The 22,694-nt window shown below is 31.9% G+C and overlaps 1 protein-coding gene across 6 annotated transcripts in view; it reads right to left on the bottom strand.

Moving 5' to 3' along the window:
• LOC148603774 (calcitonin gene-related peptide type 1 receptor-like) overlaps positions 1-20,740 on the bottom strand; it is a 46,521-nt gene extending 25,781 nt beyond the window's left edge. Inside the window, exons 1-4 of one of the 6 annotated variants that reach the window (XM_088552053.1) lie at positions 20,458-20,729; positions 19,605-19,639; positions 18,560-18,654; positions 13,872-14,582 (exon numbers count right to left, since the gene is read on the bottom strand). In XM_088552053.1, the coding sequence (XP_088408179.1) occupies positions 13,872-14,295 (424 nt within the window). In that variant the 5' untranslated portion in view covers positions 14,296-14,582; positions 18,560-18,654; positions 19,605-19,639; positions 20,458-20,729. Of the gene's footprint in view, positions 1-13,871; positions 14,583-14,900; positions 14,921-15,374; positions 15,824-18,559; positions 18,655-19,604; positions 19,640-20,457 lie in introns of those variants that run through there. The other 5 variants (XM_088552057.1, XM_088552052.1, XM_088552055.1 and 2 more) reach the window with 5 other exon arrangements.
• Between the last annotated feature and the right edge of the window lie 1,954 nt (positions 20,741-22,694).

The following is a 22,694-nucleotide window of genomic DNA, read 5'->3' as shown; positions in this document are numbered from 1 at the left end:
AATAGTTGTTAGTCAAAAATATGCAAAATCTTAAAACAAAATATTGTTTATGTGTGGATGTTCGCAATCCTGTGCATCTACTCCCTCTTACTTGTTAAAGATGAATTACAACCATCTGTTGGTGGCAATTTTGTACACAGACATTATCGGAGTTTACGTGATTTCATATGAAATGTTTGTGATTTGAAATGAACTTCATGTCAAAAATTAACATGAAATTCAAATAAATTTTCAATCACATGGATTTTTCACATGGAATCTGTCACAATTCAGGTGCAAAACATGAGTACATGATGTAAAAATCGTGTGATCTTAATGAAAAAAAAACACGAAATAATCCCAATCGCTTGAACGAAGAATTAAAGGTAAATGATTAACCTGTACTCCACTATAAACTGGGAGCATAAAAATCATGTGAAATAATTTTATGTGTAATATAAATTGTGTTACAACTTTCTTAACCATGAAAATTGTCCTCATGGCAGATTGATATTTGTGTTAAATAACACACATCTTATTTTGGAAATTTTAACGCTGAAAGGACTAAACAAAAACGCCACAATCTTATGGTAACATGATTTCTACACTACACTACATAGAATGAATAAAAACAAATGTATCTGTCATCAAATATCATTCAAATAACATCTGACATTGAGTGCTAACCACATTCCTGGTATAATAAGATCTGACATTGAGTGCACATTCCTGGTATAATAAGATCTGACATTGAGTGCACATTCCTGGTATAATAACATCTGACATTGAGTGCACATTCCTGGTATAATAGCATCTGACATTGAGTGCACATTCCTGCTATAATAACATCTAGTACAGACCTATTTCATTAAAGATTTTATCAATCAAATGTTGTAAGTGTTTTATCGCAACCTGCTAATTCAATACGTACATTAGGACTTTACTACGTCCGTAAGTTGTATTTGTATACGGTTTCTTTCCCTAAAATCTTACTCCATTAATGACGTGTGTTAACGTCTTTTTACTTTAAAAAGTTGTCAATTAGACAAATAAATTGAAGCTTAAAGTTTGCTGATAACACTTTGCTTTAATGTATCAGCATTTACCTACAAGATCAATTTTGTTAGTATATACAAGCCGAAAACAGAATCAATAACGCATGTTAAGATATACATTAAACATACTCAATATTATCTACATTATATGTCTACGTAAAAATTTTGTTTCAATCTTGATTCCCTTGATAAGTCTTTCATTCAATACATTTTGTATTGTAATGCCCTGTGTATCTGATAGTATACAAATTCCGAATCTAGAGAGTTTTGTACAAATTTTTCATTGGATATATAGTTAAAAATTTAATTGTTAATTTATTCCTGTGTAACGTAATTTATATGAAAAGCAATATGTTGTTGTTCTATTTCATTACACAAATAACAGTTTATTGAAAATTAAAAGATTTGTGTGGTCCAATTCTCCCTTCATGACCTTCAAGTGGTTATCTGATTCACCAGACACATTTAATTTAGGCGTCATCTAGAAAAGCAGAGGACGCTTACCCTACCGGTGCACCTGGTCCATGTTCCCAGTTTTTGGTGGAGTCCGAGTTGCTCATTTGCTTTTGTTACTTTGTTGTGTATGTCTGTTTTCGATGTCTGGTCTTTGTCCCGAAATTACATTCTTTTGATTACCGCTATAACCTCGGTTCCCTTGATTACTTTTTCTGACGATGGCACTCCCATTTAATGTACATACTGTTTGAGTCATTTAATAAATTACCTTTATCATTTATTATGTGCATATGTTACTTAATTTTCTGTTTGGGTAAATGATCTTTGTGCGATATTTTGTTTTATTAATGTCCTAAGTATCTAACAGAATAATGCAGGAATAGCTACAATATAAACAGCCTGTAGTAAACGAAGATAGCGGTTCTCACGCGCTCTTCACTATTATACAAAAATTAGGGTTCCAGAATGTCGTCATGTGACATTCGAGATTGGTGCCATAGATTGTTTTTCGTGTGGCGTTTTCAATCTACCATAACGGCTAACTTCCCTTTAAACAAATTGGTAATCAATTAAATGGATAGTTAGTCTGGGAATACGATTGAATTACCTTCTATTGAATAAAAGACCATAGCTTGCACATTTTAATTCCATTAACTGGTGCATCTAATGTCAGATTAATACGTCTTCTTCTGTAGAATAATAATTTCGCTATACTAGCCATATTCAAAATTACTAAAAAGCTTCATTTGCAAATTATGTAATTGACATTTGTTTTGAAAATCTGCAGCATTGCATTTTTTTTTGCACTTGTATCGTTTGTTTTCAGTTTTGTTTTTACTTTATTTTTTATTTTTTTTTGCCTTTGTCTTAATATTATTATTATTATTATTATTATTATTACCAACTATTGTTATATACATACCTTGAAAACATTCATTTCATTTTAAACTACACAGACAAATGTGCCACACATGACAATCATATGGTTTGCATCATATGATTATCATATAAGTCAAGCACCATATGATAATCATATGTTTTGGTATACATATAATTTTCACATGATTATCATATGATAATCATATGTTTTTCACAAACATATGATTGTCATATGTTTTTAAGCCAAAATTGTCATATGAGAATCATATGATAATCATATGACTATCATATGTTCAGTACCATATGATTGTCACATGATTAGCATTTGAATGTCATATGATTACCATTTGAATGTCATATGATTACCATATGGTTATCATATGAATTGAGCACCATATGATGATCATATGTGGCGCATCTGGCTGTGTAATGCACTGAACATTCTTTATCGTTTTATATTTTAAATACGTTTGTTTTATCTCTGTCAAATAAGTTTCAGGTTTAGCTTTAGTACATGTTTTGTATTGTCGTGAAATCGCGTGTTTTTATTTCCAACATAAAGCTCTTCTAAAATGTTTGGTTATTTTGGTTATGCTTTTTTTTCTTTCTGTCAGTAAGTCTGTGCAACCTATAGACTTCGTGTAAAGTAAAATTAAATTGCATCTACTTATACATATCTATTTGGTCATAGACTCGAGCAACAGTAAAAGGTTATAAGGCTCGTCCATACAAACAATGGTTTTTGTATTCTGTTTTCACGTTTAGGTCATGTCTTTGTATTTATTGTCTACAATAATTTTCTTCCGTTTTGATGTTTTGGCATTTTTGTCGTTATTAAAAGCGATTCACAATGAAGAAACTTGATGTAAATGGAAAATGGAAACAAACAACTGATGATAGAGGTACTTATAAAAATATGATATCGTTTTTTTCGTGTTACATGTAAGAAAGTTTCAACTTAAAAAGATTCATTTTATATATTGAACATATTTTTCTATGTATAACTGTTTTTATATACATTTCCTGACTTTTGAATGAACTTATTTGCTTTATTTACCAATATGTTACACCTCCCTTTAGGGATCAATCAACTAAATATCCTTGAAAGTGTTGAAATTGACATAACACGATACGAAGAAATGATACATAATACTACGTGGAACATACATTCGGGGTAAACATCCTTAACGAATACCATTGTACAGGGTATCAGGAGTTATTTTGCTTAATTAACGCCGAACTTAGATGCACCTTCAAATGTTGAACTTTGGTAAACCTCTAATTTAAACCTTGAATGCCCATGTTTTACAATTTAATGTCGAAGAACTTGGATGCATTGTTTGGTATCGACCTTTAGTGAACCGTTTAAAATTGAACAAGGATATTAACAGTTTCATATCGAACACATTTGCAAACACTTTAATATTGAACACGGATGCTGACAGTTTGATTTTGAATTTTGGTGCTCCATTGAATATTTAACTTTGATGAACAAGAAAATGAATAACATAGGAGACAAGACATCCATCTAGTTGACATTATTTTTTGTTGTATCTAGATCTGTTTTATGACAACAAACTTTTAGTTAAGTTGAAAACTAGTTTCCTTTTTTTCAATCATTTGCAAGAAGAATTGTAAATGAATGATAAGATTTGTATTTAGCATACCCAAGATTCATTTTCTTGACGTTCCGAGTCTGGTAAGATACATATTTTCATTTCTTTATAATTGAATTTGATATTTACCGGCTTTCTGATTGGTTTATTCCTTTTAAGTTATTTTGTATACATTTCTTTGGGACCGTCATTAATGTCGATCTATCCGCAGCCCGCGATTAAAATAATCACAAACACAAAACAAGTTTTGTTAACAATTCCCTTTTTAATATTTGCATTTTAATCATTAGAATCCATTATTGGGAATGTTTCTAATATCTAAACAGATTATGCGAAATAATCTAGTTGGGGCCAGTTAATTTTTTTTACTACCAGATGTATAAATGTGAGCTGTCGCAAACTGAATCGTATAGCATGTTCATTTAGAAAAAATCATAAAAATACTAAATCATCTGCTTATATGTAAAATTGTACATTATAAGATCTCATTAATGTCAAAGACATTTTGCGACACGATAATAGCCAAAGACAATCTTCACAGAAACAATAGTAGGATTAGGCTTTAGTTACCACACATATTTAATAGAAATGCGCTGATTTTTATTTTGAAAACATTTTGTCGTGGATATGAACGTAATCCGTAACCCTAAATTTATCTTGAATCTATTTGCTGATTACAACTATCAAAACTACTTCTATGTACTTGAAATTAATCTTTACTTAATTTTTCCAGCTGAAGGGCAACATTTCTTTAAATCAAAATAATTTCAATAATGATTGGCAATCTTGGCAACGTTTAGTTATTAATCAGTTGACCCGCAATGTAATGAAGCACTGGTATTTCTACATTTCAATCATGTTTCATTACAAATATTTCTAAAATTAATTACAAATTAATCTTATGTTCTATGCAATAATGTAATTTCATTAATATTATATTCGCCTACTCAAATACTTTTAAAGCCAGGAGCTTAAAAGGACGTATAATCTTCAGTCATAGCTCATATATCATTATTCTACAAAATCTACAAATTTCAGTCCTTGCATTTTAATGCAGTTTACTAAAGTGCATTACACAATTCTTTTGTTTTTGATTCCGCTAATAAAATTACAAATCCTGTTGTAATTGTTTTAACAACAATGTAAACCTCCGTGGTGTTATTTGATGTGTTGAGTACCAATTCATCTCACATTTTGTACAAAGAAAGTTTATGCGATTGCTTCTTATGCATTGAAACTAAGACAACGACTGATGTGGCAGTCGGCAACACTCATGGGGTCCTTGGGGTCACTATGACAACATCCCAAATAGAAAAGAATTTCCTAAATACTAGAGGTGCTCAGGTGCAAAAATTAAAAATATATGTCAGTTGATATCATCGTTCATCATCATTTTTTTTTATTTCCATATAACTTAACAGATAGATCCGTATTAAGAATTATAAATAAATACAGTCAGTATAGCTTATATAACGCTGATATCCTGCGTTTACAATTTCCTAAAACAGTCATAAATCACACTGGTGTTTTTATATAGCCATGAGTGCTCATTTAGAAATCCTATTTTTTGGATTTACACAAATATATTACATAACTTCATAATAATTTGTATCTTTCCCTCCACTGTCAGAATTCACTAACCCGGAAGTGCTATGTCCTCCTTAACATACACGAAAAACGCTATTTAACTCGGGGAGATGTTTTCACATACCTTAACGCAATTTAAGGAGGTAGACCTAGGATAAGGGACATAGCTCTTGAAATGAGCTATATGTTTATATCATTAATTTCACTAAAGCCTATCAAACGTGCATTTGAAACAGAATGAAACCAGTCCAAGTTACTTTGATGCTTACATGAGATTGATAGAAAATGCTGAATACAAACGTCCCAATGATTTGTAAGAGTTGTGTCCCTTACCCTATGTCGACCTCCTCGTACCTACAATTTATTTACAATATTTTGATTTTGCTTCTTTATTCAAAATATATCTTGTGTAGTACAAACAACGGGACAAAAAGGTAGTGTTTTCATCTTTTTGCAGAATGGTATTTCTGTTTGTTGTTATTGCAATGCCTAGCCTAACAAAAGTATTTAATAACCAAAACTATATTAAAAAACATAACTATGTTGAACTAATCACACTATTTTTGAAATGTTCGGTTTTGCTATATTAAGTCAATTTCTTTCGTTTTGTTCTATAGAGAATCATTTGCCTCGTATTGTCCGGCTAATCATAATCTTTACGTTTGGCTCCTAAGTTGGAGACTTGAAGATAAGGATATTTTTCAGACTGGTCTGGATCATTTGCTCTGGTCGTTTTCAAAGTATTTCAATATTTCATTGTGTTTAACCCGATGTCATGAGGACACGGGATATGTTGCCATCAAAGGGTGTACTACAAACGTGTGATTAATTTCTGTATAGATTCCTAAAATTTCTTAGATTTTAATACTTCCTTTTACGAAATATGTATCAATCTTGCATCCAAAGAAAGATTCGGATCTTTCTCTAAGATAAAAGTCCTCTTCCTGTTCTAAAATCTCCCACATATATATGTTAATTCGAGGACCGGAAGTTTATTGTCTTATACTAAAACAAACCATCAATTGTAACTGAATTCAGGCGTAACTTCATACTCGTTTTCTTCCACTGAAATCATACTATTTCTTTATGTCTTTTATAATGGTTTGGTATGTATTATTAATAGACAAAATCAGAAAATCAGAAAAAAAATAAATCCTACAATCAAATGAATTGTGATAACAATGATCAGATCTTTAATTGAATGAGTGGTTTACTTCTTCATTTGACAGTGAAGCCTACAATGTGCGCTTAGCTTTTAGTGTCATATTTTTACACAATCCATAATGCGCTGAAAGCGAGTTTGTCAAAATTTATTTAATTCCAAGAGACAAATAAGTAAAATGAACAATAAATACAAATATTTTGAATGTTGTAAAGTCGATTTTAAGAACATTAAAGTTTTGAATTTCGCGAGTAAGGTGGAAGCTGACTTGTTTCTGTTTGGTATATGGCAGTAGAGTTTAGGGGTGAAATTTGTGCACTAATTTCTTTGGGATTTGAAATATTTGTTTGAGATTTTTTAAGAAGAGAAGGCAGTTGTATGGGCAGATCTATAATGTAGTGTTCCTCTGATTCATTATCTTGGTGTTTAGGCAGTAATAAATCCAAGACCATAACAGTTTCCTGGTCGTTTGTCTCTTCAAGAGTTTTATCATATTGTAATGCTTCAATTTCTTTAAGTGGGGACCAGTTTATGTTAAATTGTGACGGACACTCTGGCTCCGAGTCCAACATGACTGAAATGACAGGGGAAGTCGTCTGCAAACTGATAATGAATCAAATCTGAACGAGATTTGGGATTTGCCATATATATGACGGTGAAAAAATATAAACAAAATCACTATTTGGTTTACATAAAATCTTTTATTCGTTTAACAAATAACCTCATTGCAGGATAAATGAAAATCTTTACTATGGATCATTGCCGTTTGACGTAATCATATGAACGGAAAACTCTATTACAGCTCATGGTCGTTTGATACCAACCAATGAAAATCAATGTTACGGCCCCTTACTTAAGGAGGTAGACCTATGATAAGGGACATAACTCATGAAGTCAGTGATATGTTTGTGTCATATTCAATTTCACCAAAAGCTATCAAGCTTTCATTTGACACATAATGAAATTAATCTAAGTTACTTTGATGCTTACATGACATTAATGTAAAATGCTGAATACAAACGTTCCGATGATTTGAAAGGGTTGTGTCCCTTATCCTAGGTCTACCTCCTTAAAATACTTTTAGTTTGTATTTACAGTGTTATGATAAGATGTCAAATTCTAGCCTTTACTTAGTTCATCACGAGTTCATCTCCGACATTATCTATCTCACCACCAGCAATGCAAATGCATAAATATTTTACTTATTAAAAGCTAAAGCTAAGTTTGTTTAGCCTTCTAGTCAAAAGTACTAGGTAAAACAAAAGCTATCAGTTCTGCAAGGCATGTAAGTATTTTTGTTTATACAAAATGTTTATTATACATGGAAACCTATTTGGAACTGCAGGTTGTCATGTCTACTATAGAATGTACTGGTTACTTCTTTTATATGTTAAAAAAAGGCACGGTTTTACTAAATAACATGCTATGTTTATAATTATACATACATGTATCAACTGTTTTTGTTTTTTTTCTTTTGTTATATATATAAATTTCTTAGCAATAAGAGATGTACATCTCCAATATGTATTTTAATACTGTACAAAGTATGAATAATATTGGTTATATATTTTTGACTTACAAATAAATCTATGTAGGTACACTCCTTGAGACGTTTAGGTTTCCCATTTTAGCGTTCGTGTATCGTTTATCGTGCGTTTACACATCGTTTTGCGTTCGTTTAAACGCACGATGAACGCACAATAGAAGCGTTTGTTTAAACGCACGCTAGAAATGTTCGTTTAAACGCACGATACGAGCATTCGTTTAAATGCACGATAGAAGCGTTCGTTTATTTTCTGTACTTTGATTATTTCCTCGATTCAACTGTTATTTTTATATTATTTACTATTATTATTTTATATTTTTTCATTAATTCAATTTTCTATTTTCCCTTTCGTCAGTATTTGTTAATATTATAATTTTTCATCTTTCGTCTATCGTGCGTTTAAACGCACGCTCTGAGTGTTCGTCTATCGTGCGTTTAAACGGATGCCAAGAGCGTTCGTCTATCGTGCGTTTAAATGCACGTTGGGAGCATTCATCTATCGTGCGTTTAAACACACGATGGGAGCGTTCGTTTAAAAGCACAATAGAAGCGTTCGTTTATCGTGTGTTTTGTGAGCGTTTATCGTGCGTTTTGTGAGCGTTTAGCGTGCGTTTAGGTATCGTGCCTGCGGGAAACATAAACGTCTCATGAAGTGTACCATTAAACATTAGAAAACGGAGCATACGTGTATATCATGATGAAAAGCAACAAATACACCATCGTACAACCTTTAAAAAATGAAATAGAAATACTCACAGAGATTACCAACATAAATAATAAAATCCAAGGTAACAAAACAATGAACAAGTGAACAAAGTGAACAAAATAATCAAATAACGACACGAACACATTTATGACCATCAACATTGACATTACGGCGAAATCATTAACTTCTAACAAAGAATCATGCTGCAAGCGCATCAGCCTACTGTGGAAAAGTGGACAATAAAAATGACCATAAAGCATGCGTCATTCATCGATTATTTTTTTGTAGATTTGATATTGAACTTGATATCACAAAGCAATAAATCGTGTAATGATAAACAAATCAGGGCCAAAAATTTAGTATAAGGTTTCAAAAGAAATAATATATATATATATATATCGATGGAGGTACCGACACGATATTACGACGAAAATTATATAAAAAATAAGTTCAATAAAAAAATATCAACATTTATCAGACGTATGGATATCGGTGTAGCTCGAATATAGGGCATATTTTACTCACGTAAGGATATCGGTGTAGCTCCAATATAGGGCATATTTTACTTATATAAGAATATCGGTGTAGCTCGAATATAGGGCATATTTTACTTCCGCAAGGATATCGGTGTAGCTCGAATATAGGGCATATTTTACTTACATAAGGATATTTGTGTAGCTCGAATATAGGGCATATTTTAAGAGCATTTTATTTAACTAAGTACAGACTTCAACTCTAAATAAAATGTTTTGTAGAAGCCAAGGAATAAATACAAGGACAAAGTCATTAAATATTGAAGAGTGCTATTATCAGAAAAAAATATTACCAAACACATCCACTTCCGGTAGAGGATAAAACAAATTTTCCCCCTCCAGAAATGGACATCTAATTAACTTCCATAAAAACTTAAATAATTTGATCGCACTCTCTGAATAGCGATGTGATCAAAAATTGTAATTGAGATCGTAACTTGAATACTATCACTTAGACACTGGCGGACTGATGTATGGACTGACTGAGTCGAGTGTATTTATGGCTTGCCGCAGACCTTTTGTATCGCGCTAAGTTTCTTATAATTAGGCTTCTGGCACAGGGTAATGTTGCTACAAGTTTGAAGTAATCACTACCGAAGTTTTATGATTGTCATCATGAACTCTTGGATCGTTACGGTGTATCCATCTGCTCAATGAAAACTGATTTGTTCAACGTGTCATAGTTTTTCTTTCCTCTTTCGTCTACCCTGGACTTGACTGTTCATGAGCAACTCGGCGGGTGTTTCTAGAAAAGAAGAGGACGCTTACCCTACCGGTGCACCTGCTCCATGCTCCCAGTTTTAGTGGAGTCCGAGTTGCTCATTTACTTTTGTTACTAGTATGTATTATTTTAGTTACTAATGTTCTTTGTAGCATTTATTTGTTTTCCATGTCAGGTCTTTGTCCCTGGATTAAATTCTTTTGATTTCCGGTAGAATCTTGGTTTCCTTGATTACTCTTTCAACAATGGTAATGCAGGTGAAAACATCGACAAGTTTTTATTCAACAAACTGATGACCCCCCACGTATAGGCTGGGAAAGGTTTGACACCTACTGACCTCCTTCCTTTTGTTCAAACCAAATATAGCGGTAGAAGTAATTATCCATGACAAAGTTTGTAAATATATCATATTAAACGTCTCGGTTCGTTTTATCAAGAAGTTCTTTTATCATTAAAGTTTACAAATTGTTATCGCTGTTTTGTACGTTGTTTACTTTTACATGACAAATTATTGCAGAAACATAAACAAAGAGTGCACATTCCTGAGCGAGTACGTGGAAATGTCTTTAAAAAATCTTTTGATAGAGAATTAATACATTTTGCTTTATATGACATTTTCAGCGTCCTTTATCAGACAGAAAAATCATGAATGTTAGTTACTATAGTAACTCCTATTTACAAGCAAACAATCATTATTTTCTTCATAACCAGATTTATCAATACAACGAAGTTAGGTTGAAATGCAACTTAAATATAAGTAATTCCTTCTTTATTTTTTTAAGCTCGAAAGAAACCATTCAATTGTTGATAAATATAACATATAAATGTTTTCACCCAAAAAGTAGTCTCCAAAGTTTATAAATTTAATGACAAATGTAAACAAACGAAAATGAGGATTTTTAGAATACTTAGTGAATCGTAATTTATTATACGATGTGATATACCTAGCTATTCAATGACTAATTACAGTTATAGTTAGTAAAACCAAGGCCCTTTTTAAAATTTTGGCAGAGATTTAATTCAGACTTTCAGTGAAATACGGGTATCATTTAAGGCTATAACGGGTGAATATAATATCTACAAAGTCAAATAAATACCAGTAGTAATGTTTGCTCACTAATTCCCCACTATTGACGGTGATTCAATAATTTCAGTATCAAATATTTACCTGTAAATCATCGCAAACTTTTAATGTTCCTGAATACTAACTGATATCCCTAAACAAATATACAAGGAGATTGTGCCATGTGGGATTTATAAAAAAATGTATATATCAGACATTAAAGGTCGTATAAGGTGCTTTCAACCGACATATTTGAGCAACTGATTTACAGGAGTGGATATACAGGTGCGAATCCAATGCGAGTGGTGTGATTTGGGATTTATACAACAGAAAGTTAACGTATATATAGAAATCCCCCTTTTTATCACGCGGATTGATCTGAGTTCGAGACAAAAATACATATGGTTGTCTTTTACTTTTTTTTTATTTTACTCATGATCACCAATATTCTCCGAACAAAGCAACGGGTGAATAATTTGTTTTACGATGTACTGCGCACCTTCAGTTTTGAAGGCGTCTACAAATATTTCATACTTAAAAAACAAAATTCTTATACAAATGATACCCGCTCCATCATAAAATGTTCAAATCCACTTATGAAATATTCAAATGTTTTTGACTTTAAAATGCATTTCGTGTTAACTGCAAAACTGATTCTTTAGTAATGCACGACGTGTCATTAGCAAATCATTAATTGGAGTAAATTTTATAACTTCTTTTTGAGAAGCATTTTATATAGTATGTGTGTTATAATATATATATATATATATACACCTCGTCATTCATTGTGTTTTGATCTTCTCTCCTTTAGCTTAGTGTTGCTTTAATATAATATTTCATTGTATAATCTCATTTATGAGGAAATAATTATATGAATGAATGAATGAATGAATTAATTAATTAATGGCTTGTCATATTTTCTGAGTATGAAAAAAAAATGATGATTTTGTTCTGCATCATGAAAATTGATGTGTTTATTTAAATCGTAATTGATTCGTAAAAGTTCTAAGACTATAAACGTGTACATGTATAGAGAAAGGTAAATATTCAAGAATATGCAAGAATCTGATTTACAAGGATGCTGTATTTACTGAAATACAGCCTCGTATTAACGAGATGAATATCATTAAAATTGAATATCAACTATCTTTTACCTAAAAATAAACATACAACTTAATTGTAAATATCTTACTCATTATCCATTGTAAATTTCTTCTCAGAGTTCCGCTTGTCGTCGATATGTTGTGACGACAATGGTTTACTAAATATTTGCTTGTTAATGAAATTCAAGTGAATTTTATTGAACCTAATTTTACCTGAGAAACGAAGAGTAATATGAGCCCTTTGATCCAAATGAACTGATCAGTTAATTTGAAGTCATTAAAATAAAATTCTACCATAAAATGCAAATAGCATGTAATTGTTAAACAAAAAAAAGACTGTAAAGTCACAATAAAGCAAACTCTGGAACATTTAAAATTCAAATTACTTCACTTGGCTATAAAACTTTCCCTTTCACCTTCTGAGGACCATTGTATTCCACGATAAATATTCAAGTTTTGTTACTTTGTTAGAAGTAACAAATTGATTACAGAAAATTTAATTGTTTGAACAACAAAAGATACATCTTTTTTTTAACGAAAAGCCAGAAATAAAGGAGAAAATTCACAGTGTACTTTCCTTCCTCGAGCCTTTGATGTCATCAAGAAAATTAGTTCGAGATGTCAACAGCATGTTAATTCCGCCACTGTAACCAATAAATGTTATTTGTTTATTTGGAAGAGAGGAACTATTTGAAAGAAAAGTCACGATCCCCTGAGGAGAAGTTAAATTGGTTTCCTTAAAAGGCGGTAAGACACATGCACAATGTACCACACAACCACGGAATGGGCTCAGGTGCAGACACTGCAATAGAACAAAGATGAAGCGCGAGAGGAGTCGTCCCTAGTAGGAAATTGGTTAACCCCTTTGACATAATTCCTAGTCCAAATTTCCATTCAAGAAATGTTTTATCAAAAGTAATTGGTTTTGATGTAACCTGATATAAGAGAAAACATAGAGTCAAATTGAAACAAAAAAGAATTAAAGCTAATGTAGGTCAGAATTAAGTGCCCAAGAGACACTATGTCAATAAAATCTTTGACATAATCATTCTGGTTCACACTTTTCTCGTGATGAGAAAATGAATTTTCAAGATAAAGTAACTTGAATTAAACTTACGTAAAAAAAATCTGTCCCGCATAAAAATCTCTACAAAAACACCCTAATGGTGTGTGCATAGATGTAACTGCACGTCTATATCATACCTCAATTGTCGGACAGAAGGAAGCGTGATAAAAATATGTTCAGGCAAAAAATACAGTAGTTGCATTATGCAACATTCTCTTGAATGGATTAAAACCAGATAGTATTATGAAAATGGTAAAACAAATTCAAAATGTTCCCAAAATATGTGTTGAAAATTACACTTAATGCATGATAGATCTATTTGCACAATATGGATTTTTATTTATGCAAACTTAAAATATCCCCAAATACAAAGTCCTTAAACTTCAAATATTGACTTACCATCGATCCCATGTTCGATGTAGGACGGGCACTGAACATAATTCCTGATGCCAGGTAGTGTATCGTGAAAGCACTCGTATCCGTCCCAAATCCTCGGACAGTAACTTCCGTTGTAGATCTGTGGTGTTTCTAGTTGTTTTTTACAGCACGCTATAGCCGCGTAGCAGCAACTTTTCCAACGCGAACAATCCTCTTCTCCCGTTAAAACATTGCACACTTTTGTCGTAAATGTTGAGTTTGTTACATCAGCAGGAATTTTTGTGCCTTCTTGATATTTTGATTTGTCTGAGGCGATTAAGAATAATCCTTTAGAATCTAAGTTCTTATTTGTGGGAAATAAATAGTGATAACACATAGAGCAAGTCAAGAGATTGAAATAATGCTGCGGAAGAGTATAAATTCTAGAACGACATACACCTTCCATTCCGGTATGTTTTGTTTGAATTTTAGTCTTCAACTACGATGGCCTCTCGAGCATTTGTTTACGCTAGCACTTGTGGTTTTTACAAATATTGTTCTAAAAATGAGTCTGTATACTCCTTGGTTTAGTTTAAATGACACTAATTTATTGACTCTTAAACGCTTTGGAGTTTCTATTGGTTAAATATCCCATGTATTACACTTTCCACTTACTGTAATCGTTTACTTGTGATAACCACTCCAAAGACCACGAAATTGATGACACTGATGAAACACACGCATAGTCATAATCTGAAAAAAATATATAAGTTTGGTCGTACAAGCGCATGTTATTAATGGATTTATAACATTTAGAAAAAAACTACGGCAAACTTGTCTCATCATGAATTTTAAAAGAGAAATATTGAAATATTGATTTAATGAATAAGTTAACGATATATACCTATTATAACTATTACTGGCTCCCTCATTATACGATTGGGAACCTTGCTTTGAAACAAGAGAAATCTGAAATACAAGCTTAACAGCAATTTCTAATTAGTCGACCGTTTTTCAATTTTTCTACATTTTGTAAATGTTATTAGCCTTTTTTCTGCTACTCTTGCCTACCTAAGTTTAGTCCTGGTTTCCTTTATATCAATTATGAAATGTATATATTCCTTGACATTTTAGTTTTTGAAACTAATGATAAGCGACATGACGGAAAGCGGTATACGTTTACCTTTACAGAAATAAGATAATTACAGACCGTGATTTGTCAACCTGAGACGTGCTAAACGTATGAGTAAGGACAGGTTCAGTACTTGATTGAAGACAAAGCATTTAGATGGAGGTTTTTGACAAATTAACATGTACAAGTAGAGGATGATTTAGATCAAGTTTATAGACATAATTACATGTACAAGTAGAGGATAATTAAGAATATTAAATAGGTTAGATTTTTAAAAATTCTAAATGCACAGGGTCGTGAATTTCATTTTAAAAATTATGATTTCTTGTTTTGGTCAGACACATTTTAGATTAAAAGAATGCTGAATGGAATGAATTTGTACAATTTATTTATTATAGTTTTGTTAATCTTACCAGATAGTGTATGATCCTTTTTTGTGACGAGGAATTTAACTCCTTAGTCACCAGCACCATATCACAGATCTATTGTTATCAGAAGCTATATCTTAGCACTCTATACAGGATAACTTAGAATACGCAGGATGCCATATAAAACTATTATATTTTCAGTTATAACGAGATAAAGCAGCTATAACTTGTCCAATATAAAGATAGCAAATATCAAATAACCGTTTATAACATGCTATTATTGTTCTCGACAATTACCCGACCCGCTAAAGGCCACTTCTAGCTTCTAACTAGGCAAATTAACCTCAATGTAGAAACAGTCACCACACATCATTAAAACTGTCTCTGTAATATCGTTGTTTAAAACGCTCAGATGATGTTTGAAGTAGACAGCTTCATTCACTCTGATAGCATCGCTTAATTTGCCGTTCAGTAAATTGTTAGTGGGAAAGTAGAGATTGTATTGAAGTTACTACCGAGAAAACGCCATGTTTATCACAGATAGATTTATGAATTACCCACAAGTTCATTTAAGGTTTTACACGAAGGTATATCACTCAGTAAAAGCTAGGCAATTTCAATGTTTGAAGTTTAGGGAAATGTGCTTCTTGTAATGCCTAATGGGTTTGAATATACGTGACAATCCTAGTTACTGCATGAAGCATACCGTTATTTTTTACAAAATAAAAATTAAAACTTATTTATGATGTATTGATTCATATCATATTCATCCGAATCCAATATAATGATCTAGTAGTTTTTGATGCATGTTCTTTGTTTATTCTTACGAATATTTGAAAAATACATTGGTTATTGTTGGGCAAAATGCAGGTGCAGATCCAGAGATTTTGAAAGGTGACGGCTATTATTTCTATTTGATGCTTAATTTACAAGGCAAAGATTAGTCCTTTCAATGAAAATGGACAGGATGGTAACCCTAGGTCAACAAAGATTTGAAAAAGGGCAGTGTCAGCAAGATCAACAAAATTTTACAAACAACAAGAGGGATTCAGTCCGCTAGAACAAAGCCCCTCCCCGTGTGGATCCAAAAATGAATTGTAAATGGGATCTCCATTCATTTCATGTATTGTCCTTGTTAAATAAAAATGAATTAATTCTGATAAAACAACATCTTAATTGTGATTCTTTTTAAAAAGTTTAAAACTAAATGATTTTGTTAACATGCCGAAGGCTGAACAATTCTGTACTGTGCGTGCCTACGTGCGTTTACGTGTGTTTATTATTATTATTATTATTATTATTTGTTTTGGTTGTGGATGTGATGTACAAAGTAACGATACCTTAGAATTATAACTTAGTCAATTCAATCACAATATAGTTTTGCCAAATTTTTACACTGAACAGTTTTGCAAGTGACATTATTATCATTTTATTAACCACCTGGACTGAGGTGTCTTCTTGGCTACCTGGTTACGTGTACAGTTATACAAACACAACAACATACAATTTTAACATGCGATGACTTTTACAAGTTAAATTGTAAGATAACGCCGAAGTTTTATCAAATATTGATGTGGGTATAATTTAACATATTAGTAGACAAATAAATTATTAAACATCAGTTTATTGGCAGGTTTATTGCTGCCAATCTCTCATAATCATGTACCGGGTTCGTGAATTTCAAAACTATTTAAGTGCGTCATGTTTGAGTGCAGATGTTGAATCATAATTTCATTTTTAACATGAATTCGTTTATCACGAACATGATTATTTCAATATTAATTTACAATGACAAAATGTAAAACAGAATTTTAGAAGTTCTTACTTATAGGGCAGATATATTCCTATCATAACTATAGAATTTGCACTTGCTTCCCATACTTTCAAAAGTTATTGTTTTAAAAGCAGCAACCATTCTGTTTGTACCAGTTTAAAGGAGGGTTTGAATGCTGAAGTAGACATCGGACATTAAAATAGTTCATAAGAGAAACACGACTGTCCTCAACATAAATCTAACTGAATTAAATCTGAAATCGCTGGCTATTCGTTTCCTTGGAAATGTACTTATGTTTTAAAGTAATGTCCGAGGTTGCTGTCATTGTCTCGCTATGTAAAAGGCTTCGTAAAACCTAAAAGTGGGGATTGTCATTACAGTAATTTTGAGTCAGTCTACTGATTTGACATCTATATCTGACCATAATTTTATCGTTTCCTTTCTGATTCCACGGAGATAGTTATTGTTTCCTGATATAAAAGGCATCCGTGGTCTATGTAACAATAAGTCATACACGGCTTGACTTCGTGTTCCTTGAGGACTTCAATAAACTGCTAATGTTATAAAAATCCATGGACTTGTCAGACAAACCGTATTTCAGTAGACATGACATTACAAAGAAGATCATGTTATGTACACAGAACTTCGAACGCATATGAAATACTTGCGCAAAGTGAGGGTATACAGGTATTGTCTTTTTCAAAACTATAACACCTCTGCAGCACTCAGTTCTAAAGTGCTAAAACCCGCCTCATAACGCAAATCAGTACAACTTCAAGAATTTATAGGAGTAGTGCTCGTGTCCTATTTCCAAAGTTTAGGATTAAATGTAACAAGTCAATTCAAAGGCTATACATCTAATGTATTATGAATTTTTAATGTACATGTATGTAGATTTATCAAGGGTAGATAGGTTTTCTTACACAATTGTTTTTTTTTTCTCTCGAAATAACTATGATAAAGCTGGCTTGAAGTACACGTATGTAGAAATAAAGTTGATACAAAATTCTTGTTGTTTCCGACGCATTCCCAGTTGCTTAGTTATCTCCTATGAATAAACTTCTAGAAATCTATTAATTTCTACTCCACGGAAAAAAAGTTCTTTTAGATATAATAAAGATGAATATTGTGAAAATAACAAAAAGATAACAACTCCATTCGGCTGAGAAATGTCAGCTCATTGCCACCCATTGGTCTTCAATAAATTACGTGGAAACCCTCACAACACAGGGCAGGCCAAAGCCACCCACTGGTCTTCAATAAATTACGTGGAAACCCTCACAACACTGGGCAGGCCAAAGCCACCCACTGGTCTTCAATAAATTACGTGGAAACCCTCACAACACAGGGCAGCTGGCCCCAAAACAACATTATACACATGTACAGCGAAATAGTCCTTCCAGTATACTCCAACAACATAGAAGTAAACTTAGAGTGAAAACGAAGCAATACTTACCGAGGCCAGAAATTCCTGACTTGGGATAGGCGAAAAAATGCGTCGAGTTAAAGTAGTTTGGTATGATACAACCCTCCCCATTTTAAATCTGGCCACTGCGAAAAAAATATTACACAATTAAACTTAAAATCAGTTAAAAAATTTCTAAGTTCCTTGTTAAAACAGAAAGAAAGAAACTACAATAACGATAAACTGTATCGCCAATTAAAGTGAACGAAAAAGTTGACTAGTTTTTAACACTCCAAAAATAGTTATTAATTCCAATATTTTCATATTAAGCTTTGTTACCAAAAATGTATATTTATATATTATGATATCGAGAGCACTAGTAAGTGAAATAGAAAGTATGACTTGAAAAGGAAATATTCTATATATTGTGGGTACATAGTAGTAATTGTCATGCTCCTTCGTTTAGCGCAACCTTGTAAAGAGGTAGCGACGAGTTTGTTTTTGTTTACAATTTCACTTTCTAAAAATTAAGTCATTTGGAATATAGGTAAATTCGTAATTTCTTTTGTCTAATTTCCATATAAAATTTACAGCATATAACAACAATATTATTTGCATCTTTATCAGCAGGAATAAAAACAAATTCCTTGCTGCGTTCATTCAATTTGATTTTTATTCGGGAAATACGGCTTTTAAGTTTTTCATTATGAGTATTTCAATAATTGTTCCATTCGAATATATATCATATTTTCTTGAAAATTTTTTTCATTGTTAAGGAAGGAGATCTAGAGTAAGGGACCCAACACTTACAAATCATTGGAGCGTTTGTATTCAGCATTTTAAAGCAATCTCATGTCATAAGCATCAAGGTAACTTGGATTGATTACATTCTTTTTCAATTGAAAGTTTGATAGGCTTTTATGAAATTGAATATATATATATATATATATATATATATATATATATATATATATATATATATATATATATATATATATATATATATATATATATATATCACTGATTTCAAAAGTTATGTCCCTTACCCTTGGTCTACCTCCTTAGGTTAACCTCAGATTGAATAATTTGTACTTACTAGTACTTCGGCATATGTAATTCTGCTATATTTAACTATAAAAAAATCGACAGTGGAGGAAAGTATAAATTAAAGAGTCTTTCTCAAAGTTGGAATATCGTTTTTAATATAGATTGGACAAACTTATTTTTTATGTTTTGTTCAAATCGGAAGTGCATGTACTTTCATTAGATAAATTGTACCGCTGGTTACAGCTGTTAATATATACTTTAACATCTATTTCTAAAACATCATTGATACTCAGTGAAAAATAAAAAGGTCTTCCAGAAAAAAATTCCGCGAGTTTAATTTATATGTAACTTGCACTGATTATAATACAACGCCTTAACACTTTACCACATGTTTGTAAAACAAAACATCTAATGCTACCGCATGTTTGTAAAAACATCTAACTTCGGAAATACAGTCACCACTCTTTGTCCTTTTTTTATTGTGACCTCCCTTTCATAGTAAATTTACGTAACTTTAAGAATGGTTAATTAGCAAGCAGTGTTTTATTAAAAAATAAAATAACACAGTAAATTTATAAATTGTCTTGTCTTGCAAGAATTAAGCTTAACATCATAGAAACAAGCATTCATTTCTTATCTTAGAAAAATAATATATTACTACATGTACATGCACTTTGTAGTCAGGTTAGATCAAACTTCATAAAACAATTTCAATTTCAGCATGATATAAGATAAACAAGGAAGTATATGTATACATGTTTTATTTATTTATATTTTCAATATAAATATTGAATGTTGAACTTGTTCTACTTTAATTTGCCTAATTTGAATGCACCATATATTTTTAAAGTTATCAAACATACACAAATCTAAGGAATCTGCAATAATATAATGTTTCTTACCCTCCTTTATTTAATGTGTGCATGGACATCCCACTTAAAACATATAATTATCACCCTCGGCTCTGATGTACTGGTTTCCGGTAAGAATACTTCAGATCGGAATTTCGATACAAAGATTTGTTTCCTGAGGCGTTATAAATAGCCACCAACAAAACTTTAAGCGCATTATTTGAATTACATAATTTTATGAAGACGCCAACAAACTGTTTGACAAAGGCCTCAGCATACAATACACTGTACATATCTTGGTATCGAGGCAGCAAAACCGCACTCTATAATGTGATGCACCGTCCTATTACTGTTACCATGATCCTGTAATTAATAAATAAATAAAGGTAGGAGACACAGGCTCGATTTAAATAAAAAAAAAAAAAAAAAAAAAAAAAAAAAAAACTACAAAGGGTGATTTCCGGGTTGCCGTTTCCGACATCAATACAACTGTACTTCGCAATTAAACATGTGACACAAAATATATTGATTACTCACTACATGCTTCCTCAGTTTGGTGGAATTTGGTTACCTCGTTTTTGTAAGCTACTGTATGGCTTCCGCTGGTCGATTGAACAACCTGAGATGGATAAGTACACATGGTCTGCACAGTTACAAGCAGTTGTATCGTATGTCCTTTGGTAGGAGGGTTAGATATTGCACGACTTTTTAAATTATACGCAAAAATCTTTTTTTTTTTTTTTTTTTTTTTGATTGTTTTGATTGTTTTGTTTTTCTTTGGTTTTGTTTTGTTTGTTTTGTTTGTTTGTTTATCTTTCTTTTTGTATGGGTAGTTTTTGTTCTAGTAATTTATCTTTACATTGTCCCTAAAATGGATTTTTTTAATGGCCTAACTAATGAACTATTTCACTGTTTTTTACCATGTTACACCATGAACTCTTTCATTTTCAATTATAAACGTATTATATACTCTACCCACACAACGCTCTTTATGATATCCCATAAAATAGCTATTTAATACTAAATATTAGTAAGATCCACTCTAATCCACAAAATGTAATCTGACAGATTCTTTGCTAGATTTTAAAAGATATGTCATATATCTCGAGTCCCTAATGTCTCGCAAACATGATTTACCGTTCTTCTAAATGCAGCAACGAATCTACTATAATTCTCGAATGTAAATTTAACTCCATGTATGTAATATTATTCATTTAAAGCAGGAGTTACTTAAATGAACGCCCCTAGCGGATTACGAAAAGAAAAACGTTGTCTTTTCCGTTACTACGCGAGTTATTTCCCTTTTACCACTGACTAAAAATTGTTCGACGGCAATCGAAATCCTCGTGAATATTTCGTTCGTAAATTGTAATTATTATTAAATAACATAACCTTAGCGGAAAAGAGAGACCAGAAGATGTTTACGAGAAAGAAAAAATGAATGCACACGAAATTATTAACGACAATTTGGAATGAAGACAGAATAGAAGAGTAGTAGACATCTGGCAGATATGCTGAAAGGATGTAAAAACGGTATATAATACTTCTCTGTTTTTGCATGATTGCAAATCTAAGCGAAGACATGGTCTTGGGATCATTCTAAATGAAAAAAAGAGAAACTCCGATTAAAAATAAATGACCAGTCATGTTTCGAAGAATAAAATATATATGAAAACAAGTTAGACGAACGATAATTTAAAATCATTTGTGAAAAAGAAATAGGTAAAAGGATTGAAAGATGCGCTGATGTGCCTTGCCAAAGAGCCATACAAAAGGAAATATCCCTGAATAAGTACAGTTTACAAAATTTCATAGGATTAAACAGTTATTTATAGATTTAGTTCTGGGACAATTTAATTTTGAAGCGAATTTACTTGTAGTTACACTTTAAGCGTTTGTAAGTTTTTCTCCGAGCTGAAAATTACTCTCTGTAAATAAACTGTACCGGTACAAATGTGGATGTAATAAACTTTTCTTATACGGCTATATTATGCCGTTTAGGTCGCTGCCACACTCTTCCGAACTACACGGCTGCCATGTTGGTTTCAAGTTGACTAGTGTTCATGCAGGTATGAACGATCTGGCGAAGTTCATGCAAGTATAAACTTTCTGGCAAAGACGTTCTGGGCCAATCAAAAACGGCTATTAGCATGAAGAATCTTATGATAAGATTTATACAGTGATACAAAGTTATTATCTATGTTCACCGCGCTTCATAAGAATAAACAGGAGACAGAATATCACACGATATATGAGACCAAGACGGATTCACAGACATTGAAAAGTGG

The sequence above is a fragment of the Perna viridis genome, chromosome 11 (genome assembly GCF_037379345.1).
Source record: "Perna viridis isolate PV_CMFRI_1.1 ecotype Kerala chromosome 11, ASM3737934v1, whole genome shotgun sequence".
Classification (NCBI taxonomy): Eukaryota; Metazoa; Mollusca; class Bivalvia; order Mytilida; family Mytilidae; genus Perna; species Perna viridis.
The sequence above is the reverse complement of the archived record's forward strand: the minus strand, read 5'-3'. Positions and strand labels throughout refer to the sequence as shown.